The 26274-nt window shown below is 50.1% G+C and overlaps 1 protein-coding gene across 6 annotated transcripts in view; it reads right to left on the bottom strand.

The window, feature by feature from the left end:
• Nucleotides 1-26274, bottom strand: part of CRTC1 (CREB regulated transcription coactivator 1) — a 41719-nt gene that overhangs the window by 2840 nt on the left and 12605 nt on the right. Inside the window, exons 2-14 of one of the 6 annotated variants that reach the window (XM_039702404.1) lie at nt 21644-21760; nt 20248-20295; nt 17472-17609; nt 16040-16101; nt 15210-15304; nt 14334-14419; nt 13924-13967; nt 12924-13141; nt 10044-10177; nt 8910-9161; nt 6780-6881; nt 1513-1599; nt 72-252 (exon numbers count right to left, since the gene is read on the bottom strand). In XM_039702404.1, coding sequence (XP_039558338.1) covers nt 72-252; nt 1513-1599; nt 6780-6881; nt 8910-9161; nt 10044-10177; nt 12924-13141; nt 13924-13967; nt 14334-14419; nt 15210-15304; nt 16040-16101; nt 17472-17609; nt 20248-20295; nt 21644-21760 — 1564 coding nt within the window. The remainder of the gene's footprint in view (nt 1-71; nt 253-1512; nt 1600-6779; nt 6882-8909; nt 9162-10043; nt 10178-12923; nt 13142-13923; nt 13968-14333; nt 14420-15209; nt 15305-16039; nt 16102-17471; nt 17610-20247; nt 20296-21643; nt 21761-26274) is intronic. The other 5 variants (XM_039702406.1, XM_039702407.1, XM_039702405.1 and 2 more) reach the window with 5 other exon arrangements.

The raw sequence follows: 26274 nt of genomic DNA, 5'->3' as shown, positions 1-26274 counted from the left end.
GGTCAGGACGATGTTGGGGCTGTCCCAGGGGGTTCAGGACAATGCTGGGGCTGTCCCCAGGGCTCAGGTACCTGTCAGGATGATGTTGGGGATGTTGCCGTGGCTGGAGTAGCCCAGCTGCTGCGAGTCCTGCAGGCTGCCGTGGCTGCCCGTCAGTCCCATCATGGCAGCCTGCGAGTAGTTGAGGGTGGAGCAGGGGCTGTACAGGCTGTTGGAGCTGATGGCGTTCTCGATCATGTTGAACTGCTCCAGCTGCAGGGCGACACCACAGGGGTTAGCTGCCAGCAGGACAGGGCCACGGGCACACGGACACGGCTCCAGGACACACGGACAGGCAAACAAATTCATCTTTCCTTGCTCAAAAAGGGGCTGCGAGCCCCGAGCTGCACGGGACAGTCCCTGCCCAATTCGGGAGAGGGAGGCACCAAACTGGGGGCAAGGACAGAAAAGGGAGGGTGGAGAGGGAAAAAGGGAATCCAGGGCAGCCCCGGGGTCTCTGCCCAGCAGAATTCCTGCCAGGATTCATCCCACTTTAAGTATTTAATAATTGAATTATTTGAATTCCAGAATTCAATTCATCCATGCTCTGGTGGAGGGTGGAGAGGGGAAAAGGGAATCCAGGGCAGCCCCGAGGTCTCTGCCCAGCAGAATTCCTGCCAGGATTCATCCCACTTTAAGAATTCCATCATTTAATTAATTTAATTCAATCATTTAATTGATCCATGCTCGGGGTGGCCAAACCAAGGGAGGGACTGGTTATTCCCAGATGAAACCAGCCATGGATTATTCCCAGATTCCTACAAGGGAATCCTTCCCAACTGCAACTGCAGCCAGAAACTCCAGCTTGAAATATTGAATTATTTTTACTCCGCAAGGCATGCCCATGATGTTTCCTTTTAAAAGCTTCATGATTATATTTTTTTAATTGATCTCCAATTTTTAAAGCTTCATTTTAATATATATATTTTTATTGATTTCCCATTTTAAAAGCGTCATTATCATACATTTTTAAATTGATCTCCCATTTTAAAAGCTTGATTATTATTTACTTTTTAATTGATCTCCAATTCTAAAAGCTTCATTATAATATTTTTAATTGATCTCCGATTTTAAAAGCTTCATTATTATACATTTTTAATTGATCTCCCATTTTAAAAGCTTCATGATTATATATTTTAATTGATCTCCAATTTTATACGCTTCATTATTATATATTTTAATTGATCTCCCATAAAAATTAATTATTATATATTTTAATTGCTCTCCCATTAAAAAAAATTAATTATTACATATATTTTTAATTGATCTCCCATTTTTTGGCAGAACCTGCGTGGGACGGGGAGAACAAAGAGTAAGGAGGGGGTGGGAGGGAAACCAAACAAAACAAGAAACAAACAAAAAGCAGGAGAACTCTACATGGACGAAACGGGGACGTGACGTAAATTAATCAGGAGTTAATTGGGATTAATTTGAGGCGGGGGGGCCGAGGAGGCCCGAGATGAATTTGCTCACCTGGTGGGAGAGGGCATTAGCCTGCCTAGCTGTCATCTGCTGCTCATAATAGGAGTCCCCAAAAACACTGCCCAGCATGGAAGAATGCTGAAACAAAACAGAGGCTTCATGGTGCACAACCCCCAGAGCCCGGCCGGCCGGCCCGCGGGCAGCGGGACAGCGGGAACCCGGAGTGCTGGGAGATCGGGAATGCCGAGAAATCTGGGAATGCCAGAGAAACCCAGAGTGCTGGGAAATCTGGGGATTCCAGAGAAACCTGGGGATTCCAGAGAAACCTGGGGATTCCAGAGAAACCTGGGGATTCCAGAGAAACCTGGGGATTCCAGAGAAACCTGGGGATTCCAGAGAAACCTGGGGATTCCAGAGAAACCTGGGGATTCCAGAGAAACCTGGGGATTCCAGAGAAACCTGGGAACGCCAGGAAACCCGGAGTGCTGGGAAATCGGGAATGCCGAGAAATCTGGGAATGCCAGAGAAACCAGGAGTGCCGGGAGATCGGGAATGCCAGAGAAACCCGGAGTGCTGGGAAATTGGGAATGCTGAGAAATCTGGGGATTCCAGAGAAACCTGGGGATTCCAGAGAAACCTGGGAACGCCGGGAAACCCGGAGTGCTGGGAAATCTGGGAACGCCGGGAAATCTGGGAATGCCGGGAAACCCGGAGTGCTGGGAAATCTGGGGATTCCAGAGAAACCCGGAGTGCTGGGAAATCTGGGGATTCCAGAGAAACCCAGAGTGCCAGGAAATCTGGGAATGCTGAGAAATCTGGGGATTATGGAGAAAAAACCAGAGTGCCAGAGAAATCTGGGAATTCCAGAGAAATCCAGGAATTCTACAGAAATCGGCACAGAGTGGGCGGGAATCACCCGGGGCCCTCACGGGGCCCTCACGGGGGCCCAGGGGATCCACAGGACCCAGGGGATACCACAGGATCCCTCAGGATCCCACAGGGAGCAGGAATGAATCCCACAGGATCCCTCAGGATCCCACAGGGAGCAGGAATGAATCCCACAGGATCCCTCAGGATCCACACTGAGCAGGAATGAATCCCACAGGATCCCTCAGGATCCCACAGGGAGCAGGAATGAATCCCACAGGATCCCTCAGGATCCACACTGAGCAGGAATGAATCCCACAGGATCCCTCAGGATCCCACAGGGAGCAGGAATGAATCCCACAGGATCCCTCAGGATCCACACGGAGCAGGAGGGGATCCCACAGGGCCCAGGGGATCCGTCAGGGCCCAGGGGATCCCTCAGGATCCCACACGGAACAGGCGGGAATTCCTCCAGACCCCGAGGATCCCAGAGGATCCCAACAGGGCCCAGAGAATGCCAGAGGGTCCCCCAGGATCCTCATGGAGCAGGAGGGAATCCCACAGGACCCCACAGGACCCTCATGGGGCAGGAATGAATCCCACAGGACCCCACAGGATCCACAGGGAACAGGAGGGAATCCCACAGGACCCCACAGGACCCTCATGGGGCAGGAGGAACCCTCAGGACCAGGAAGATCCCACAGGACCCTCACAGGGCAGGAATGAATCCCACAGGACCCCAAAGGCCTCTCCCTGAGCACGAGATGGAGAACTGGGATTTCCCCACACTGCGCTGGGCAGGGACAGAAGCACAATTTCTGCTTTTGGGGATTTTGTGGGATTTGGTGGCATTTCCCCCCTCTGAGGCAGGAGGGGCTGCTCTGGCTCTGGGTCTGCAGCCCCAAAAGGCAAAATTCCTGATTTAAATCATTCCAAGGTTGCTGCAGAGCAGGAAAGGTCAGGGGAAGCTCAGTGAGAATTCCAGGAGGAATTCCTCAGCCTTGCTACATCGCTGTCCAGTCCCTCAGTTATTCTCCATCGTTTATCAATTACTCTAAAGGTGACCAAGAATTTCAGGTCCGTGTTTTAATCCTGATCAAAAATGCCAGACAAAAACCAGCAACATCACTCCCGATTTCAAATTCTAAATTCTGATATTCCAGCTGACAATAAAAACCAATTACTGACAAAGAGAACATCTCTAAAAGGCAATTTCCATGGAGTGGTTGTCTCAATCTTGGAAAACAAAATTCAGTTGCTGGTTTATGCACATGGCAAAAGCAGAAGGCCAGAAATTTCAACCTTAAAAACCTAAGCATGGGAAACTCAGCAGAAGTTTAGGAAGAATCAGAATGGGCACGGGTTTTAGACCCTAAAAAAAACCACCTTGTATGAAAAACTAATTCAAAAATCACCCGAACTGCCCCTTGGCTGAGCAGATCCTGCTCTGAGCTGGGATGGTCTGGATGCACTTGGAGGAGAGATTTGGGATTCCCTGTCCTGAGCATCCATGGGCTGCCACAGCCAGCCCACCCAACAACCCCTGCCCCGTGTGCAGCCAGAACTGAAATTTCCAATTCAATTCCAATTTATCACCTGATCATCAACACTCCCGAGCTGCTGGACCCCAGGAAAAAGGGATCAAACACCAGGAGGATCAAACACCACAAGAGCCACTGCTAAGATGCTGGTAAGAGAAAAGCAAGGCACCCAACCAACCCAAATCCAATCTGGTTTTTTAACCAACCTAAATCCGGTCCAACCTATTGTTTACAACCATTTCCAAGGAAAATCTGAATTCTGGGATGGCACAGACTTGACAGGAAGCAAAACCAACACTAAAATCCAATGGATATTTGAGAGCTCCAAAGAGGATCAAGGAATTTTGTCCCTTTCACTCCTGTGGTTTCATTCCACAGAACAGGAATGAGAGGACAATTCCCAAAATGAGGACAATCCCAAAAATCTCTGTGTTTCACCAAGCACTGTTTCCATCCCAATAAACTTTGGGGAACACGAGAAGTAATCAGGAGGAGAGCAGAATGTGCTTGTGCAAGGTCAGAGCCTGGGTCTGCTCCCTCTGTGAGGTGTGCTGGTTCCCACAGCTGCGACAGCAATTCCCACAGGAAACCCAAAACTCCCACTGGAAGTGTCATTCCTTCAACACTCCAGAGCCTCAGAATAATTCACCAACAACTCAGGAACGACACTGTGCAAACACCATCTCCAGAAGCACTGGAGAGCCACCAGAGCATCTTCTGGGGTTCACGGAGCGACTGCGAGGAAAAACCAACCCCGAGCACAACCCCTGGCTGGGACGATCCATCTCAGGATACCTACCAGGTCCTCCAGGGCAGAGCCACTAGAGCAGGAATGTTTGTGTCTGACTGCAACGGGAATGAGCGTGAGAGCAGGGAAGAGAGCCCAGGCACTGGGCTGGAAGCCATGCAAACACAGAGCTGGGGGCAGGCAGAGCTCTCCCTCCCATCCATCATCCATCATCCATCCATCCTCCATCCATCCATCATCCATCCATCATCCATCATCCATCCATCCATCCATCCATCCATCCATCCATCCATCCATCCATCCATCATCCATCCATCATCCATCCATCCATCCATCATCCATCATCCATCCATCCATCATCCACCCATCATCCATCCATGCCTGTGGGCACTGGGAGCTCTGGTGGGACCCACACACGGCTGGGGCAGGGGAGCAGGGGGCTGGGGGGAGGTGGGAGCACGGAGGAGACCCTGGGCTGGATGTGGGACACAAATCAAGGCCTGCCTTTGTGGTTTGGGCAATGTCCCTTGGCACGGCGGGGTGCAAGCCCCAGTCCAGGGGAGGAGGAGGAGCACTGGAGGCACCTGCCCGGTCAGTGCTGCCCAGCCAGGCTGCTCCACGGGGGACTCTGCTGTGGGAAGGGCTCTGCCTCTCCTGGGCAGAGGAAGGGATTGTGCCCCACCTTCACAACCAGCCCCAACTTCCCCTCCACACTGGTTCTTCTCTCCACGTTTCATGTTTGTGACCACCACCAACTTTTGGGGCATTCCTGGAGGCACCATATCCACCTGGGTTTTAATTTAGCAAAACTAAGGAATTCTGTGGGGATTTAAGAGCCCAAAACTACAGAGAGCAGAATTAATAAATCCTCTGCCCTCCTCTCAGAGCTGTGGTGTCCCTGTCAAACAGAGCAAAACCTGAGGAAGTTTTTACAGGATAAAACCAGCAGGAAAAATCACAGCCCAGTGTGGGCTCTGCTCCTTGGCACTGACCAGTGGGGACAAAACCACGCCAGTGACTGAGAAATCAAAGGGGGGGAAATCAACATAAACCCCAAATTTGGAGGTGCTGTGCAGTGAGAACTGAGAGCTTGCAGCATGCTCTGCTCTGGGGGACAGAGCTGGTGTCTGGAGGCACACAGAGCACAGCAGAACTCACAGAAGCAGGCAGAAGAGAGGTTAAGAAGCAGTTAAGGCAGGGTTAAGGAAATGCAGACAGTTCCTGCCACTCGGATCCAGGGCTGAGCTTACCATGACCTGGCTAATGAAGGAGCTTCTGCCTGGCAACCATGAAGGGGCAGCACTTATTTAGAAAGGATCCTCTTTACAGCCTTCAATGTTCAGTGATGAAACAGAAAATGGATTTTCAGACTCTTGTGATGCTCTGGAAGAATTCCCTGCACTTCTTTTCTCCAGGTGGGATTCTCCAGAGCAGCCAGCTGGGGCTCTTTCAGCAGCATCAGGCACTGAAAATGCACTTTCTTACATTGGGGCACCCTCAAGTTTTGCCTGGTTTTAATTCCTCGCTGCTGGCAGGTACAAATCTCCCCTTGAGAGGATCACACACTCCCCCAAGTTGTGATTTCCATCCAGGACACGTGGATGTGTGAGGAGCTACAGGCAGAGCAAGGAGAAGCAGCTGGCATGCAAGGGAGCGTGCTGGGAACCCAATCCCTGCCAGCCACAAGCTGCTCATTTTAAGAGCATTTTCTCCAGTGTTTTCTCTCACTGGGTGTGTTCTCACATAAAAAAGGTCCTGATCTAAATCAGTTTGGGATTTTTAGTGTAAATATTTAAATATTTAGTGCCCAGGAGTTTTCCTGCTGCAGGAGGCACTGGAATTCCCCCTTTCTTGCCCTCCCAACCTCACAGCCATCAGCTCCCCTGGGATGCTGGCAACTGAAAGGTTCCACCTGGGGGTTCTGCCCCCAAACAAAGAGCAGCCCAGTGTGCCAGCAGCAGCCTGACCCTGTGCTTCTCTGCTCACTCCAAAAGGCAGCTCAGCAGCTCCTGAAGCCCTGGGGAGTGGGGATGGAGATGGGACGTCGGTGATGCATGAGGCACACACGGAGTCACAGTGAGACAACCATGGGGCAGTGATGGAGAAATCCAGCTCAAAACACACACGAGAAGCAAGGCCTGTGGAAGCACAGAGTCCCTTACTTGAGGGGAGCTGCCAGGAGAGAAGCCTTGATTGGAGACAGGAGAGGTGGGAGACTGGTTGGCTGGGGAGCCAGCATTACTGCGGTACTGCTGGAGTGAGGCCTACAGAACAACACACAATTAAACACTGCCCCTGAGGCAGCCCTGCAAAACACCAACAGCTTCTGCACTCCTGCGAGACACCATCCTCTTCACGTGCTCTGTGGGAAGACAGGGTTATGTGCATGGGGTCCCCAAAATGTGGGCAGAGCTCTGGGACAGCCCCAGGGCAGGGGCAGGCACAGCTGGGAGCATTTCCTGCCTCTTCTCACTTGTGCTCGGTTCAAAATATATTCACAAATCAGGTCAGCCAAGGATTTAGGGCAAAGAAGTCTTGGAAGCTGGGAATAATTCACAAAGAATGTCACTCATGCTTCAGTTGCAGTGCCAGCCCCACGAGTGTGCTCCCTGGGATGCTGCTCTGCCTCCAGCTGTGCTCTCAGCACAGTGCAGGTGAGAACACCTGAAGGACAAACCTGGCCCCAAAGCTGTCCCCACACAGCCCCAACCTCCACTGCACCCAGGACATGGAGCAGGCACCCTCAGGGAACCCCCACTGTGCTCTGCAGGCTTGTAGCTGGGGTTTTTATACTCTTCTCAGCTGTCTTGAGAAGTTATTTTCAAAGATTTTTTTTTTCCCCATTATAAAGAACCCTGGTTTGGAACAAATCAATAATATTAATGGGATTTAAATAATGCTGCACTAATTAACATCAAGAGTAGCCCAGCTCTTCTTATTTTACTCCCATTAGAAATTAAGGGATGACTGAGGAGAACCTGCAATCCAGTGAATTTAACCACATTTGCAATGTGGGAGAACTCTGCACTGCCAATTTTTGACCCCAAATTCTGTAAATCCCGAGAAAATTTCTTTTTGCTCTGCATTGCCACTTACAACCTGTCAAAAGGTTATACAAACTACAAATAAACTTCAATTCTGCTTCACAAAACCTGTGCAGAAACTGCCAGCGAGGCTGTGACAGCTCCAAAGCTTTTTGATAAAGTGGCTTTAAGTCTGTTTATTTAGGAATTACTGAGTTGCTTTAGAAGATAAACACAGCAGCCTAAAAGTTCAGGTCATAAAGAGGTTTAGGATGAGGAAAGCAACACAGAAAGCAAAGGATGAGACCAGAATTGTCTGTGCTGGTGCTGCATGAGGATTAGAACCAAAACAGGGACACGATTTGAGTGGGGTGGGATCCTTTCCACTGCTGGACTGTCCCTCCCTGCTCCCCCTCCCACCTGGAAGGGAAGCAGCTCTCTCAAGGAGCACCAGCTGTTAAAACTTCCATCCACAAGCAGGGCAGATCAGCAGAATTGATCTGGTTCATTCCCAAAGCCATCCCTGTCACTGCAGCCCTGCCAGGACACCACGGGTGGGACACCCAGGACCCCCAGGGCAGGAGGGGCAGGGGAGCTGGGGCTTCCCTTCTCTCCTGCCTGTGAGTCCTCATCTGGGATTTTCAGCTGCTTTCCTACAAGCAGGAAAAGGGATCTGTCCATAAATCCATGCTCCAGTCCTTCCGGGCACTGGAGGCAGGCACAAATCCCATTCTGGAATCCATGCTCTGAAAGTCCTCAGAATAAAAGGGTTCTAAGTAGTGAAACTGCAGAGAACACCTGGCTCTAGACAACTTTTGGGAAGTAAATTTTCCAGATGGTATTTTATTGGGAAATGGTTGTTGTGGTTGGACCCCCTCTCAAGGCTCTGGAGCTCCCCCAGTCTGCACCATGATGTGTTGGGGGGACACTGAACACCTGAAAATCTCCCAGTACACACCGATAGATTTAAGCTGGCTTTAATCAAACCTGGGACAAAACTTAATAAAAATTTCCCTCTAGAAAACACTTAAATGTTCATTTAACCAAAACCATTTGCAGTTTACTTCAGCCTCCCTGGAATCCTCCTGAGCTGGGGGTTGTCCAGGCTCACTTCCCAGCCCGCAGTGGCCATTCCCAGCCCGCAGTGGTCACTCCCAGCCCCCAGTGGCCATTCCCAGCCCCCAGTGGCCACTCCCAGCCCCCAGTGGCCACTCCCAGCCCCCAGTGGCCACTGCCAGCCCTCCCCAGGCGAGCCCTTCCCAAACTCACCGAGTTGATGTCAATGCCCATGGAGGGCTGGCTCTGGCTGCCCGGGGGTGACTGGGGGATGCTGGAAGGTACCGTGACAGACAGAGGGGGCAGCTGGGGGCCCCTCTGCAGCCCCGAGCTCTGCAGCAGAGGGGGGGTCTGGGGCAGGGAACTGGCCACTGCTGGCTGCTGCTGCTGCTGGGAGCTGGTCTGGGTGAAAAAGGGGTACGGGGGCAGCTGCTGCTCCAGGGACAATGCATCCATAGCCACGGCCTGCAAAAGAGGAGGAGATCAGCCACGATGGCAGGGGAGTCCTCTTCACACCAAGAGAAGGGAGTCAGGCTTGGGTGGTGCTGTAAAAATGGCACCTAAAGGTTCAGAGAGGCAAGAAGCTGCTCTGAGATGTTCCTGTCCCTGCCAGGGGTGGATTGGATGAGGTTTAAGGTTCCCTCCAAGCCAAAGTATCCTGTATAAACCAATACTTTAATTTAATTTAAACCCAGTTGAATCTCAAGGTCAGAAATCACCAACCTGGGCAGTCACAGAGCCACAATAAAATTGATTTTTAAAAGTTAATTGAGTTTCTGTCACGAATTAGAGAAATGGCTTTCAAATTTCACAGCTCACTTTGGGACAACACCAAGAAATGTGGTCTAAGAGATGGTTTGTATCACAGCTCTAGAAAAGAGGAAGTAAAATCTGTCCCCTCTACAAACCTCTCCTGTTTTAAGGCTCTCAATTAAGGAACACCTTTAAAGGAGGAAATTACAGAACAGGAGATGAAGTTCATGGAATCATGGTTTGGGCTGGAAAGGACCTTAAAGCTCATCTTGTCCCATGGGCAGGGACACTTTTTACTCTCCCAGGCTGCTCCAAGGCCAGTCCAGCCTGGCCCTGGGCACTCCCAGGGATGGAGCAGCCCCAGCTTCTCTGGGAATCCCATCCCATCCCATCCCATCCCATCCCATCCCATCCCATCCCATCCCATCCCATCCCATCCCATCCATCCCATCCCATCCCATCCCATCCCATCCCATCCCATCCCATCCCATCCCAGCCAGGAATTCCTTCCCAACCCCCCTGCGGCTCTTTGATTAAGCAGATTAAAGCAATGAGGCCGTGATTAGAAAGCTGGAACTGCCCCCGAGCTCCTACCTGAGTGATGGGTGACAGTGGGGACAGCGTGGGGGACATCTGCTGGGACTGAGGTCGCCGCGAGTCCGCGCCCAAGGACAGGGGGCTGACACTGGGCTGGCGGTGCTGGGACGGGGCCGGTGTCGTTGTCATTCCTACTGAGAAAGCAACCCTCAGCAGGGACACGGCAGGGACACGGCAGGGACACGGCTGAGACATGGTAGGGACATGGCTGAGACCAGGGTCATAGCAGGGACATGGCAGGGACACAGCAGGGACACAGCAGGGACACGGCAGGGACACAGCAGGGCCCTGCTGGGCTCTGTACCCAAAAGAATCCCCTAAACCCAGAGAAAGGCGCGGCCTGAGCGGGCAGCGCTGCAGAAGCCTCGGCTGATGGCGCGGGAGCTCGTTAGGTGATTTGTAATTAATTTTGTCAGCTTGGAGAGCATCAGGATGAGAGGAAGAGCCCTGTGGGCTGCCCTGGCTCAGCCCCAGGCACGGCTGCTGGGGTTGGAGGCCAGGATGAGGAGCTGGAAGGGGCAGAGCAGCTCCAGGCACCGCAGGCACCGCGCTCGCAGCCGCGCTCGGCCCAGGAACAGCAGGTTCTGCTCTCCCTGTGCGGGCTGGGGCTCTGGGAGGGAGAGAACAGAGCCTGGCACCAGCCTTGTCACAGGCCACTCGAGGCACTGCACAGGCAAACACCTCTTCAATGGAAAGAGCAGGAGCAGAACTGGTTCTGCAGGAAGAGCCCCGTTTTTAATGGCACAGCAGGGCAGGAAACGGGCACCACGCTCCCAGGAGCCACAGCCCGCCTCGGGCTGAGCACAAACAGCCAAACCTTGTCCTTTTGTCCAGATCTGGCCAAAATCTGGGAGTGCCACAGCCCGCCTCGGGCTGAGCACAACCAACCAAATCTTGTCCTTTTGTCCAGATCTGGCCAAAATCTGGGAGTGCCACAGCCCGCCTCGGGCTGAGCACAACCAACCAAATCTTGTCCTTTTGTCCAGATCTGGCCAAAAATCTGGGACTTTAGTAACCTCTCCTTTGTTTCTGCTTCACCCCAGAGGAAGCGAGGGAAGGATGTGAGGGCAAGGCAGCGTGAGCTGCTCCTGGGGCTGCCAGGGAGCAGCAACTCACAGGAGAAACTCACAGGAGCAGCAACTCACAGGAGCAGCATCTCACAGGAGCAGCATCTCACAGGGCAGCTCCCGGGCACCTGGCAAAGGCTCAGGGCTCCAGGCAGGCTGCCAGGGAGGCAGGAAGGCCAGGCTGCCAGGAGCAGCAGGAGAAGGGCTCAGGCAGGCAGGTGCCCAGGCAGGTGCCAGGCAGGTGCCCAGCCCAGCCTGGCTCCCCTGGCTCCCTGCAGGGTGCTGGCACCTGGAGGTGCCCAGGCAGGTGCCAGGCAGGTGCCCAGCCCAGCCTGGCTCCCCTGGCTCCCTGCAGGGTGCTGGCAGCTGGGGGTGCTGCCGTGCCCACGTCCCCTCCCTGGGTGCTGGGGCACAGCCCCGGGCCCTGGGCACTCCTGGGCAGGGCACGGGGGCAGGAGCCCGCAGGGAGCTCTCAGCAGGGAGGGAAGGTTGGCAAACCCAGCCTGGAAAGCAGCCAGGGCTGAGTGGGGCACTGGTGAAGTGTGGGACCATCCCAGGGAGGAGCTGGAATGGGTCACCGAGGCAATCCTGAGTTTGTTCTGTCTTGGACAGACCAGGGAACCTTTTCAAGGCAGGTTCCCACTCACCACTTTGGGTTTGTACCATTTACTGTGCTAATTATGGGGAAAAAATGTGGAGATCCACTGTGGCTGAAAATCCTGACTTCTAAACCCATCCCTGCAACTTTGGGGCCCAAAAAACTCTTGCAAGGATGCTGAAAGTGCTGTCCCCAGATGGCCAAATCCTTCAAATGGTTAAATCCTCTCCTTGCTCCCCAAACTCACCTGGCTCCAGCCATTTCCTTCTCCCAGTCCAGGAGAAGTGGGAGAGGGAATCCTGCCCAGCACAGGAAATGTGTTTGTATTTTTGGATACAACTCCTCATTTCTATTCTAGGAACCAACAGACTTGCAACTGTCACTGATAATTTAAAAAATAAACAAACAACCCTCTTTGTAATTATCTGAGTATCAATGGAATTACTTTAAAAATAGCAATTAATAATTAAAATATTATTCAATAATAGGCTCTAAAAGGATCCTCACATGAAAACAAATGCTGTTCTAAAGGAATGGAAATAAAAGGGCTGTTGGAAATATTCCCATAACACAAGGGATGGTGGGGTTCAGCACAAGGAATTTCAAGAGAGGAAAACATTAAAAAAAAATAAATAAAAATAAAATATTTTAAAATAAACATAAAAGAGACCCAAAACTAAATCCCAAAAAAGCAGATTTGGGCATCAAGAACAGGAGATAAAGGTCCTGTGTCTAAATAAAAAAATCCCCGTTTTGTTGTACATACAATACACAGGAGCAGTGGAGCCAAACTGATGGCATGGGTCAGAAACAGAATGGGTCAGAAACAGAATGTTATGGATGAGGAAAAATAACAACCCTGAAAATCAGAACTGACCTGGAGACAGGCCTCAGTGGGTCAGAAACAGAATGTTATGGATGAGGAAAAATAAACTTGAAAACAAAACCAAACCTGCCAGACAGACCTCAGTGGGTCAGAAACAGAACGTTATGGATAAGGAAAAATAAAAAATCTTGAAAATCAGAACCCACCTGCCAGACAGACCTCAGTGGGTCAGAAACAGAACGTTCTGGATGAGGAAAAATACCAACCCTGACAATCAGAACCTGGAGACCCCAGGCCAACACAGAACCGTGCCAAGCAGAACCCCCCTGCTCTCTGTCCTGGCTGCAGTCACAGCCGTGCCACCCCGGCAGCCCTGAGCCGCTCACCCTGGCTGGCAGAGCTGATGCCCAGGTGGGTCAGGTTGGCAGCCAGGTTGCCCGTGCTGCTGGAGCTGCTGAGGGCAGGGAAGGACTCCTCGGGGTCCAGCGGCGTGGGCAGGGGCGAGGGGAAGTGGATGTTGGTGAGGTCGGGCAGCGAGCCGCCCGTGTTGTGCGCGCCGGGGATCAGGGCTGGGGCGCTCTCCTGCTCCGCTGACGGGAAGATGCTGCATTTGAGAGGAAGAAAAACCCACATTTATGGAGAGTTCGGGCTGGCAGAGGGGTCTGAAATTGTGTCACAAGGAAATTCTTGTATTGTATCAAATATTGTTGTATTATATAAAATAATCAGGGGTTTTGAGCTGTTAAAAATGAATTTAACAGGAAAATTTCATTGGAAATATATTTACCTTCTTAAAATGTATTAACCTTTTTAAAATGTATTTCACAAGAAAATTTCATTGGAAAGATATTCTTTACCTTTTTAAAATGTATTTCACAAGAAATTTTTACTAAGATTTTTCTGAGCTTTTCAAAATGTATTTCACAAGAAAATTTTATTAAGAATTTTTTGAGCTTTCTAAAATGTATTTAACAAGAAGATTTCATAAAGAAGATTTTTTTAGTTTTTTGAAATGTATTCAACAAGAAGATTTCATTAGGAAGACATTTTTCGCCTTTAGAAATGTATTTAGCAAGAAAATTTCATTAAGAATATTTTTTTAAGCTTTTTAAAATGTATCTAACAAGAAAATTTCATAAAGAAGACCTTTTTGAGGTTTTTAAAATGTATTTAACAATTAAAAAGATTATTTTAGCTTTTAAAAATATCTGTAACAAGAAATTCCATATAGATATTTTTAGTATTTCTGACCCTCAGAGGGTCTTGTTCTGTACCTAGAACCTTCCCAGAAAATTCCAAAGCAACAGAATATTCAATCCTCAATTCTGCTTAAAGATCTCAGTGCTTTTAAAATAATTTTTTTTTTAAAAATTGCTGAGAACTCACTTGATTCCTGGAACTTCACAGGATTTGGGTCTCGATGACCCAGTCTGAAACAGAAGGGAGAGAGATTTAAAGGCAGAAATGCTGCTGGAGGCTATTGCCTCAGAAATATTTCAGTTTATAATTTCAATTTAATCACTTTGTGTAAGGTCTGGGAGTTCTTAGAAGGTATTTATCTTTTTTTTTGCTTTACTGGTCCAACAAATCTTAAATTTCCAGAGTTTCTCCTCACACAACCAAGCCTGGGCATTCACACCCACATGAAATGCTCCAATGTTCATAATTTGGTTTTAAACACAGCATTTCATCTCCAATCTCAAGTGGTTTATTAAAATTAACAGTGACTGAAGCATTCATTTCTCTAAATTTGTTCAGAAAAGAACATTTCTACACTTGGAAAGTGCAATTCCCACCTTTTTAGTGTCCCAGCCTTGCTTGGAGAGGGTTTTGTCTGCATCAGAGGTGCTCTCCTCCATTCCAGGGACAGTCAGCAATAAAACTAAAGAAACAGATGAAAAGGAATCATTCATAATCAATAACATTCAGCTTCCTGGAAGTCTAACCTCTGAGGAAATCTTAAATTCCCACGGAGGATGAAAGAGTGCTTTGGGAATCCAAAACTGCAGAGAATTCTTTGAGTGCTGAAGCTCCCAGAGGTTCTGGGGGTGCTGTCGGGGTTCTGCAGAGGGGGACCCTGCAGGGTCCCTCGGGATCGGGGCTGCGGGAGCCCTCGGGATGAACAATTCCCATTGCCGAGAGGGGCAGGGCCCAGCAGAGGGCACCGGGGCGGGGGGTGCCAGAGCTGGGGGTGCCAGGGCTGGGGGTGCCAGGGCTGGGGGTGCCCAGGCTGCTCCAGCCTGGAACTGCTCTGAGATCCTCTGGAATCTCCTGGAATTGCTCTGGGATCCTTTGGAATTGTTCTAGGATCCTTTGGAATCCTCTGGGATCCTTTGGAATCCTCTGGAATCTGCCTCTCCCTGGGGATCCCCCAGCAGGAACAAACCCTGGGTGCAGCCCCTGCCCCTTCCCTGCAGGTCCCTGCTGGAATTCTGGAACCCCACACTCTCCAGGAGCTCCTCCAGAGCCCCAGCAGCCCAGAGGATCCTCCCCAGGGCAGGAATGATAAAATCTGGGGCTCAGGAAAAACTTCTCCCTGTGTTTTGTGTCATTTTTTCCTGGATTTCAGCAGCCAGAAAGGTGAATGGGATCCAACTGCTGTCACAGGAAGTGTCAGCACTCCTCAACTTTACAAACATGATATAAATTGTTTTATATTTTTTTCTGCTCACCTCTTTTCTGCTGCATGTCCTGGGACCCTCCTGAAAAGGATTCCTGCTGAGCTGGAGTCATGGTGCTCTGGTGCAAGGCAGAATCAGAATTTGTCCTGAGAGAAAGCAAAACCCACAATATTTTTATTGCCAGCCTCACTAAATAAAAAGAATTTTCCTCTCAGATGAAAGCAACAACTCGGTAAAACCTCAATACTGTGCATTAAAACCCAAAAACCTCTACATGGCAGAAACCAGGCAGAATTTCCTTGTGAAACAATCAATTTGCAGAACAAATTAGTTCAAGTTTGAAGAGCAATTGTTTCAATAATGGGATTGAGAGGAACACAGGATAAATTGGTTGCCCTTGTTAGAACAGTTTTATCTGCTTTGTTCAGATTAAATATGATCATTTTTAAGCTGTTTAGCCATACTTTGGTTATTGTGGTGGTGAAGACAAACATTCCTGGTTGGGAGGAGGAAAAGGAATGGTTCAGGATGTTGTGGAGATGGGAATTTTCATGGCCAGCACATCTCAGGATGAACTTTTGAGTGTGGCCACCCTCAAAGTGTAACTCTGTGTTCCTTCCACTGCACATTCCCAGCCCAGTTTCTGCACCAGGGGAAATATCCAAGTCCTGGGCTGTGCCTGAGAACTTCTGCATTCTCAAAGACTTTGCAAGATTAACCTTTAAGGATTTACCTTCAAAAAGGTATCACTAAATCAAAGTATCACCTGCAGCCACCTCAATTTTAAAGCCCTGCTGAACTCCAAATGAGTTTCAGAACCCCTGCAGGCACACTGCCAGCTGCCCCAGGGCAGAGCAGCCCCAGGGCAGGGTGGCACCCACCTCCTCCAGCTGGTGTCCGACGGCGGTGACAGGTACACGGTGCCATAGGGGCAGCTGTCCACGTGGCCAGGGTTAAGGCAGCAACACCTGCACTCCAGCAGGAATCTCCTCCCAAGAACAATCCCAGTTATCCTGTCAGAACCACTGAGCTCACAGATTACCTACGGGGAGCTGTAAAGGGAGCTCAACCCAAAGTGTTATGTGGATTGTTGGGCTGTTTGAGCAGTAGAAATCCTTCCTCCTTTTCCTTGGATTTAACTCCTGGTGCCTCCTCCCTGCTGTCACACATCCCCTCCAGCCCCATTTCCAGCTGTCAGAAATGCTCAGCTCAGCCCAGCCCAGATGCCAACAGGAGGAATCAACCTGCACTGAAATGCCCAGGAGCTGCAAAGGAGAGCCCTGGGCTGGGCTGGCTCAGCTCTGAAGGGAAACTGCATTTCCCAGGCCAGCCCCAACCTTTCAGGGAACTGTGGAATGGTCTGGGCTGGGATGGGAGGACCAGAGCTGGCAGTGAGGGTGCACCCAATCCACCCTTAAATGCCCCCAAACCAGCTCTGAGGACACCACGTGTCACTGGTGCCCACTGGGACACCGAGCTGGTGACCACAGCCCCTTGGGCACACCCATCCAGCCAGCTCCTGATCCACTGACCCATCAAATCCAGGTCAGACACTGGATATCCATGGGACAGGGCCAAATGCCTCACCCAGAGAAGGCCACCACAGTCCCAGGGCACCTCTGGCCTGAGGGAAGCCCTGCTGGGTGTCCCAGTCCATCCAAGCATCCCTGAGCTCCACGTGGACCATCCCCATGGAGAGCTGAGGAAAGGGGAGCTCTTCCCTCACAGACAGGAGGTGTTCATGGAATGGATCAGGGCCCGGGGAAAGCAGGGACACCGAGCTGGGAAGTGACTGCACAGCCAGGGAGGAGGAGAAGGGACCTGAGGTGGTGTGGCAGCCACAGGGAGGGAGCAGAAGGGATGGGGTGGTGTGGCAGGCTCAGGGAAGGAGAAGGGATGAGGTGGTGGCACCCACAGAGGAGGGAGCAGAAGGGATGGGGTGGTGTGGCAGGCTCAGGGAAGGAGAAGGGATGAGGTGGTGGCACCCACAGAGAAGGAGAAGGGACCATGGTGGTGTGGCAGCCTCAGGGCAGGGAGCAGAGGGGCTGGGGTGGTGTGACACCCACAGGGCAGGGAGCAGAGGGGATGGGATGGTGTGGCACCCACAGGGCAGGGAGCAGAAGGCATGGTGGTGCTGTGGCACCCACAGGGCAGGGAGCAGAAGGCATGGTGGTGCTGTGACACCCACAGGCAGGGAGCAGAAGGCATGGTGGTGCTGTGGCACCCACAGGGCAGGGAGCAGAAGGCACGGTGGTGCTGTGACACCCACAGGGCAGGGAGCAGAGCAGAGGGGCAGCCTGCTGCCAAGGATATCTGCCGGCCGTGCTTGTCCACGGAGAGCGGGCGGCGGTGCGGCGAGCCCAGGCGGTTCCGCTCCCGGTACACCCTGTCCACCAGCCCGTGGTGCCGCGTGGTCCTGCTCGTGTCCAGCGCTGACGACTGGAACGGGGTCTGGGAGAGACACGGGGGTTACCCACAGGGAAAGTGCCCGGCCTGCCCAGAGCCTCCTCTCCTCCTCCTCCTCCTGTGCCAGGCTGGCTCGCTCTGAGGAGTCGCTCCAAACAAGGTGTGTGTCCTGTGGGTTTGTTTTTCCTCCTGCCTGCTCCAGAAGGGGCCGTGCTGGGGTGGCCCGGCCCGGCCCAGCAGTGCCCTCTCTCCCTGGCACCCCGAAGCCCCGGGCTGAGCGTGGCAGGAGCTGCCAGGCGCTGTCCCCATGCCCTTGGTGCAGCATGCAGGGAGCACGGGAGGAACATGCCGACATCCAGAGCCTGAGCCGGGCCGGGAGATGCAGGAGGAGCTGCACGCTGAGCTCAGCATTCCCCGGACACGCCGCCTGCTCCCCGGGCTGCCTCACCCCTCCCTGCAGCAGATTTATTTTAAGGGGACACTGAGAGAATGAAAAGAAAAAGAAAAGCAGTTTCCTTCCTCCTCTGTCGGGTGGGTTTGAAGTGATTCTCAGCTCCTTCAGTGACCCGAGGTGGGACGATCCCACCTGGACCTTATCTCACTGACATCCTGAGCAGATGATTTCAGAGCGGGAGGATGGCAGGGAAGGACAGGCAAGATGAATTCCCAGGCTCAAGTGGAAAAGGTTCACATTTTCCACAGCCCTTCCCAGTGTGTGCCGGGGACAAAGGAAACCCCGAGGGGTCGATCTCTGCTCGAACTGCAGCAGCAATTTACGGCTCTCCAGGGAGAACAGCCCTCCCCAGCCCTGCACTCCCTGCCAATGCGAACAGCTTTGCTCAGTCCCTCAACACCATCTGTTTGGAAATCCAAAATTTCCTCCTCCATTCAGGTGCTGCACGTGGCAAATGCACTGTCCTGTCTGCCAAGCCATGAAACCATCTGGCCTCCACATTCATCCCTTTTCCTTTTGCTTTTTGCTTCTCTTTTTTTCCCAAGTGTCAGCTTTGGCTGTTGAAAAGATTATTTCTATAAAGCTTTGCATTTATTTTGAAAAGCTTTGTTTGTATGAACTTTTTAAAGAGTCTTTCTACTATTTTAAACCCTTTTCTCTTCAGCAAATATTGGGCTCCTCGCCCTCTCTGCACACACAGGCTGTGTTAACAGAGCTGCAGAGGGGCTGTGGTGTTTATTTTCTCATTTCAGGGCCAACATTTTACATGCAGCAGAATATTTAAGGCAACAGGGGACTAGAAAGGAGCACAGTGACTTTTTACAGGACTCTCAGCACTTCAGATCGTGGGGTTTTGCTTCACTTCCTCACTTGGCTGAGAAATCTCAAATAGAATCTCAATTTTAAGGGTTTTAAACTCAAACACGGTGCTTTAATCTCTGCTGCAAGCACTGAGCAACAATCCCCAACACAGGTGGGAATATTCATCATTCCAAACGACAAAAGGTCTCAAACTCTTCCTTTTTTCTGTTGTTACAGCCCAAAAGGCAGCAAAATTTGCAAATACGTGCTTGGAAGGTCAACAGGAAAAGCAATTTCCTATGTCAGTGGTGTCAGCACAGTGCTGCTAAAAAAGGAGCAGCCAGCCCTGAGCACAGGGCTCACCTGGAATTTAAAGGGAGGCCAAAGCACAAAATTATAAAGACAAGAAGTTCCCTGTAAAAACAGCTATTTCTTAGGTTTTACCTTTTATTGGCTCAATTTCCTTATCAAAAACACAATAAAAATCTCATCTGAGTGCAGCAGTGGCACAAACAATCATGGAATGTGTCCCAAATCAGGGCTACAGTTTACAGAAATGGGGATTTTGGTGTTCCCTGGCTTTCCAGGAACCAAGATCCCAAAAGAATCCTGAATTTAGAGCAACAGAAAACAGCTGAGGAAATGGATTTCACCTCCAACAGGTCTGGCTTCTCTCAGCAACCTTCCTATAAAATTTATTTAGGGCCAAACACCAGGACAATGTTCTGTTTTAAAAATTAAAATTGCCCATCTCTGCATGGCATGAGATATTTAACTCTAGGGAAAAAAATGGATAAAAAATAATTAATAGATCTGAGCACTGACTGTATTTGGGAAAATGAAGAACTAAAAGGGTTTCATTCCCCTGAAAAACATTCAAGGGCTTGAGACCAGACCCCAAACCCCCCAAACCATGAAAAAGCAGCTCGATACAGACAGGAAGGAAAGAGCTCAGCGCTCTCCAAGTGTCCTTTTAGGATCCTCAGGAATTCCTCCCAGGTGAGGTGGGTGAGGGGAAGGAGGAGTGCTCCCTACTGCAGGTTGGCATTTCGGGGCCTCCTGGTGCCAAGCAGGATTTGGGAATTCATTCTGCCCTTCCCCACGCACTGAAACATGCAGGCTGAGTGCACATGCTCAGAGATTGCTGAAACCACAGGCCAAGACTGAATAATCCCCTGGCTGCACCAAAAAACCCCCAAAAACCAGAAATAACCACATGACAGCAAGTGCAGGGAGCCTGCACAGGAATTATTTGCATGTTCCAGACTGGGCTGCATGGCAAAACGTGGCGTTTGTGTGGCAGCCCTGCAGTGCTGGGGTGACCAAACAACTCCTGTGCAGGGCAGAGCTGGGCACAAATACGTATCCACCTGGGCTAACAGGACCAGTCCTAAATACGTATTTGCACAAACCTAAAAACTTGTTTACCAAAGAGACAGGAACTGCTCCAAAGGCTTCAGCCAGAGCTCCGTTGTGCTGCAAATCAAAGAAGCAGAAGATGCTCAGACACCAACGCTCCCAGCAGGCACAACCACCCAGGCTCTGCCTTCACACCACCCAGAGCCTGCAGTCGTGCTCGAGCTTCACACTGGCAAAACCTGGCAAGCTTTTCCCCCTGCTACCAACACGGGCTTGTTTTGTTGCTTGCCACCATTTGTTATCTGGAACAACATCAATTTGGGGTTTTTTTTAGAGTGTGTGTGTGTGTGTGAAAATCTAGAAAACCCCAGGGTTTAAGGATAGTTTGTTTCTGTCTCCTCCTCCAGTCATTCATAAATTTTTGAATATTCCCTTTTCAGCAGTCAGGATTAAAACAGTCCAGGTAAAACCCACCAGTGATGGCCATCAAGCACAGAAATACTGAAATGCTATTGTTTAAAAAGAATTCCTAACCTCCTTAACAAAAGCCTGAACAGAGCAGACATTGTGGAGTGACACTGGGGACTTCAATCCACTACAAACCTGCTCTGTATTCCCTGAAGAATTAAAGATTAAAATAGAATTTTGCCTGTGCTCTTGCACGAGATTCAAGCTTTTAACCTGCCCAAATTCAGCTGTCTGCACCTATTTCAAGAAGCAGTTAGAGGAGGTCAGCAAGAGTTTCTCCATCTTTATTAAGCAGCCTTCATCAGAAAACCACAAACTGCAAAATTTCCTTCCCACCACATCCTCGTGAGCTCAACTGTAACTCTGACTGCTCAAAAAAGGAAAACCAATGCAGAAATGTTCATGATTTTGAGCACTCTGAATCAACTAAACGTGGAAATCAGGAGCCCACAAAGGATCCACCAAGGGATCCTGTCCTTGGACAAGATCCTCTGTCCAAACAGGCTTCAAACAGCAAAATATTCACCTGAAACTCTGATTTTCTGTTTAAGGTGCATCATTCCTGGAGTCACAAAACCCAGCCAGGACACTCTTGCATTTCCTTTCCAGCCAGCCCAAAAAAAGTGATTATTCTGATACCACTTTGTGTCCCACTGCTCTTCTCCTCTCCCAAATTCCTCCCACAGAACATGCACATCAATTCCTCCACCCCCCACCCCAACATCATCTTCAATTCCTCCCATTTTGCTTTGAATTTGCAGCATCTTCCCAGGTTCCATCAGGAATTGCATCTCAGAGTGCTCCTGACCCCGAGGCCTCACAACCAGGGACACAACTCAAATCTACCACAACCAACACAAAACCCCCACACATCCCAACCCCACAGCAGTGTTCAAACCAGGGTGCTGACTTCTGGGCCAGCAGCTGCCTGGGAGGACACAGCAGCAGCCAAGGCCAGAACCCAGCACCAAATCCCAGGAAAAGCCTCTGAACTCACCTGGAAGGGGAGATCCATGGCACTGTTCCCAATCTGATTCACATTTGGCAGTGACCCCCCGTAGTACTGGCCACGAGTCTGCCCCAGTTGCAGATATTGGGTTTTCTGCAGCTGTAGCTGAAAGAAAAGAAGGAGGAAAATACAATTTCAACTGTTATAACCAGCACAACCTGACACTGTGATGACTAAGAATGGAAATCATTAAAAGGCATCAATCCAACTTTTCCAAAGGAGGGTCGACCTTCTCCACAAGTTTCTTGCAGCAGGAAAAGCCCCAGAGAAAGGGCAGGGAGAGATTTCCAAGGAAAAGGCAGAGCCAGGTTCTCAAACAAAGGACAGAGAGGTTCACAGAAAACCCCTTCAGCCAAGGAATAACCAAACCACCAGCAAGAATTCCCCGTGGGACACGGGTGGTCTGCAGAGCTTCACTGAATGCCAGGTATCACTCTCCAGTAAAACATTCCAGGGGTTTGCCCAGAGCTGGAGACACTGCTGGATGTTTAGCTGAGGAAAGTTGAGGGGTGCTCAGGGTGCTCAGGGGTGCTCAGGGATGCTCAGGGTGTTCAGGGGTGTTCAGGAGAGCTCAGGGATGCTCAGGGTGTTCAGGAGAGCTCAGGGATGCTCAGGGTGTTCAGGAGAGCTCAGGGATGCTCAGGGTGTTCAGGAGAGCTCAGGGATGCTCAGGGTGTTCAGGAGAGCTCAGGGATGCTCAGGGTGTTCAGGAGAGCTCAGGGATGCTCAGGGTGTTCAGGAGAGCTCAGGGATGCTCGGGGTTGCTCGGGGTGCTCAGGGATGCTCAGGGTGTTCAGGAGAGCTCAGGGATGCTCAGGGTGTTCAGGAGAGCTCAGGGATGCTCAGGGTGTTCAGGGGAGCTCAGGGATGCTCAGGAGAGCTCAGGGATGCTCAGGGTGTTCAGGAGAGCTCAGGGATGCTCAGGGTGTTCAGGAGAGCTCAGGGATGCTCAGGGCTGCTCAGGGATGCTCCAGGTGCCCACACCACGCTGCCAGCCCTCAGACAGGATGCAGAGAAAAGGCCCAGCCTGTTTACTCCATGCCCACACTCTGGGGAGTGTGCTTACTCCATGCCCACACATGGAGGATCACAGAACTCCAGAATGATTCAGGCTGGAAGTGACCTTAAGGCTCACCTCATCCCCCCTGCCATGGCAGGGCACCTCCACCACCCCAGGCTGCTCCAGCCTGGCCTTGGCACTGCCAGGGACCCAGGGGCAGCCCCAGCTGCTCTGGGAATTCCATTCCAGAGCCTCCCACCCTCCCAGGGAGGAATTTTATATTCAAATAGTCCCTGAGTACAAACTCACCCTGAGGATGTATTTTCCTGACATTCAAACAATTCCTAGAAAACTCAAAGAACTTTATTCTCAGAATTTCCCCCAGAAGCCAGCCACTTCCAACTGCACAGACATTAAAATCTCTGGGCTTGAGCTGAGGGACCAAACTAATCCCTGAGTTGGGAGCTGACTCTGGAGAGCACAGAACCCCAGGATCACTGAGGAGGAAAACGGCTCCAGGGTCGTGGCCAGCCTTTGCCAGGGAGCTCCCAAAACCTCAGTTCTTCAGGCAAGACACCGCCCACAAAGTGGCTGCAAAGGGCAGATAATCCCCTCAGGCTGAAGATTTGTAAAACATTTCCAGTTTTCCCTGTCAGATGGCTCGGAAAGGCCCCATGTAAGGAGCAGGAAAGGCCCCTTTGCTTTTCTTGTGCAATATTTTGCCACGCAATTCCTGAAGCAAGACATGAAATTAGAGAAACCCTGTGTTAGCATCACTTAATGAGTCACAGCCCCTCCAACTCAGAGCACAAAAAGCACAATATCAGAACTAGCTGTGCTTTTTCCCTGGCCCCTGCATATGTTTTTGTTGTTAAAAAATAAAATAGAAAGAAAAAAAAAAGCCTTGTTTGGGATTTGGGCCAAACATTGAAGTAACTATTTCAACAGGTGTTGGTTTCCTTTCAAGAACCTCCAAAAGGCACCCAGGGAGGAGGGGGTGGCTTTGTGTTTTTCTTAGGATTTTGGGTTTTTTCTCAGGCTATTCCCACCTCAAAGCAGCCCAGCACAGGGAGGTCAGCAGCATTTGTCTTTCTGCTGCACTTGCATGGAAATGAGGCAACCCAGGAGCTGGGGAGCCAGGGCTGCTCTGCTTTGGCTGCACCATGGCTGTGAGCAGGGCTGACAGGGCTGGAGATGTGTGCCAGGAGTGAGAGCAGGGAGTGCTGCTCTCTGCTCCCGTGTCAGACAGGGAGGCCTGGCTGCTCTGCTCTGCTCTGCTCCCTCACTGCAGCCCATCAACAGCTGCCACTTGCAATCTGCAGAGATCAAGAGGAACCAGAGCAGCATTTGTGTCCTGAGCCTCCAAGCTCTGGCTTTTTAGCTGGAAGAAAAGTTGCTTTGAGGCTTAGGAGCTTGCTGTCATTCCAGCAGGAAATCAGGAGTGAAATCAGCTCCGGTTTTTCCCTTCTCAGCAAAAAACAAACAAAAAAAAAAGAGATTCAAATTTCTCTGAGATACCTCAGTGGGAAGCAGCACCAAAATCCAGAATAGAAGTTTGGGAAGGGACTTCAAATATTATTTAATTCCACCCCACACCTTCCACTATCCCAGGCTGCTCCAGGACACTTCCAGGGATGGGAAATCCACAATTTTCTGGGCAGGCTCTGCCAGGGCCTCCCCACCCTTTAGGAAAACAGCTGCTGTGACTAAAATGAAATTATTTCATTTCCCTCTCCATCCACCCTGCGAGGTGGAGCAGGTACATGGCACAACTGGGGATGAGCTTTTGAGAGAGGTTTGATTTTAAAAGAAAGTAACGAAAAAGGAAAAGCCTTTTCTTAACAGAAAAATTCCAATTACTCTGGAAATGTTAACAAGTCCCAGGGCAGCCCCAGGGTTATCTCCTGGGGCTGGATTCAATTAGTGCAATTTGGATCCTGGATGAATTCAGACAGGGGAGGATGATAAGGAATTAGTGAGCGCTCACCAGATTTATTAATTTCATGAACCACGAGAACTCGGTGACTCCACACTGCAGCTTTTGTATTTCTCTGTGGTGTGGCCAGGAGCAGCTCCCTGACAGCTGAAAATATTGCTAAATACCCCTGCTCCTTCCCGAGGAAGCTTTTGGGAAGAAAACAGCTTTTGCTTCTTAAACCACTTCATTTCCACTCGGTTTTCTTGTTCTGAAGAAATGTTCCCCAAACACCAGATCCAAATGGAATCTGTAATTTTCCTTCCACCAGCCTTTCTCTTACCCCACTTAACTTTAAATCTTCTTTTCTTTTTCTTTAAAATCCAATGTAATCACAAAAAATCACAATTTATGTGAACACTTATATGAAATACATCAGTTTTTCCACTTGGGTTACCACTTGTTGGACACCTAGCTGTGTTTGTAGGGAGAGATTCAAGTTCTACAATTAAAAAAATAATAAATAGAGAAGCAAAACCCTAAAATACAAATCCAGTTTTCCTACAGATTTTCTCATATGCAGATGGGAATTAAATGAAGCATTTATGAAGAATTCAATACTTGAAGTTATTGAAATTCTCCCCTGAAAAATTCTGAGTAAATTACAAATTTGTGGGCAGAACTTACTGGGCAGTTTGGCACTTTTGGCACCGTAAATCAACCCAAATGCACAGCAAAGGTTTTTGTTAAAATGTCTTTTTTAACAGATGAAATGTGGAGTGCCAGCACGATAATCAGAGGGTGGAGTGTCCGTTTGATAAAAGCCCAGATATCTGATGCCTGCAGGAAGCACAGATTTGGTGATAACAGCTTTTGCACTGCCTTGCAGTTTCCTCACCCAGCTTTCTTACAATTTCATGTTTTACCCTTTAAACAAACCCTTCCTCTTCAGCACCTCCAGCCTAATGAGCAGCAAAAGCAGCACAGATTAAAATTAGAAAAGTATTCTTGAAGCTTAATTGGGCCTTCAGTTGTGCAGGCAGGATTTGGTGGGGCTTTAGAGGCTGCATTACTGGGAAATCCCTCTGTGCCCAGCTGAGTTTGCTTGGGCAGGGCTGGAATTCCCTGGATTGCCACCTGCAGCACCCAGCCCTGGGCAGGATTTGGGGCTGGGGTCGGGATTTGGGATGTGAGGAGCCCCCAGAGAGGAAGCAGAAGAGAAGGAGGCTCCCAGGGCTGCTGAGGCTGGTCTGTGCTGGAATGGGACAAGGCACACACAGCTGGCTCCTGCTGCCCCCCGGGACTGCAGCTCCAGAGGAGAACTCTCCCCACTCACAGGCCTCTGTGGGGAAGAAAAGCAAATAAAAGCTGAAAAAGAAAGAGACCTTAACAGCGATTTAATGATTCGGGTTTAGATTCAGTGGCAAATCACCTCATTAACCCCTTAATTATTTCAAAGTTCTTTAAGGTGCCAAAAAGTCTCCAAACACCCAGACTTTGGCTCTCAAGGGAATGTTTTTTCTGTTAACAGTTCAAAATTCACACTAAAATTTGGATTTTAAAAACTCAGCGCTTGCTACTCAAATAATTACTGAAATGAATACATTCAAATAACTGCTCGTTATGAACCCAGCCTCCCTGAAAACTGCCTGGGACTTCTTAATGCAACGAGGAAAGAACCACAAATGAGTAAGAGAAAATCCT

The sequence above is a fragment of the Passer montanus genome, unplaced genomic scaffold (genome assembly GCF_014805655.1).
Source record: "Passer montanus isolate IOZ18808 unplaced genomic scaffold, ASM1480565v1 scaffold156, whole genome shotgun sequence".
Classification (NCBI taxonomy): domain Eukaryota; kingdom Metazoa; phylum Chordata; class Aves; order Passeriformes; family Passeridae; genus Passer; species Passer montanus.
The sequence above is the reverse complement of the archived record's forward strand: the minus strand, read 5'-3'. Positions and strand labels throughout refer to the sequence as shown.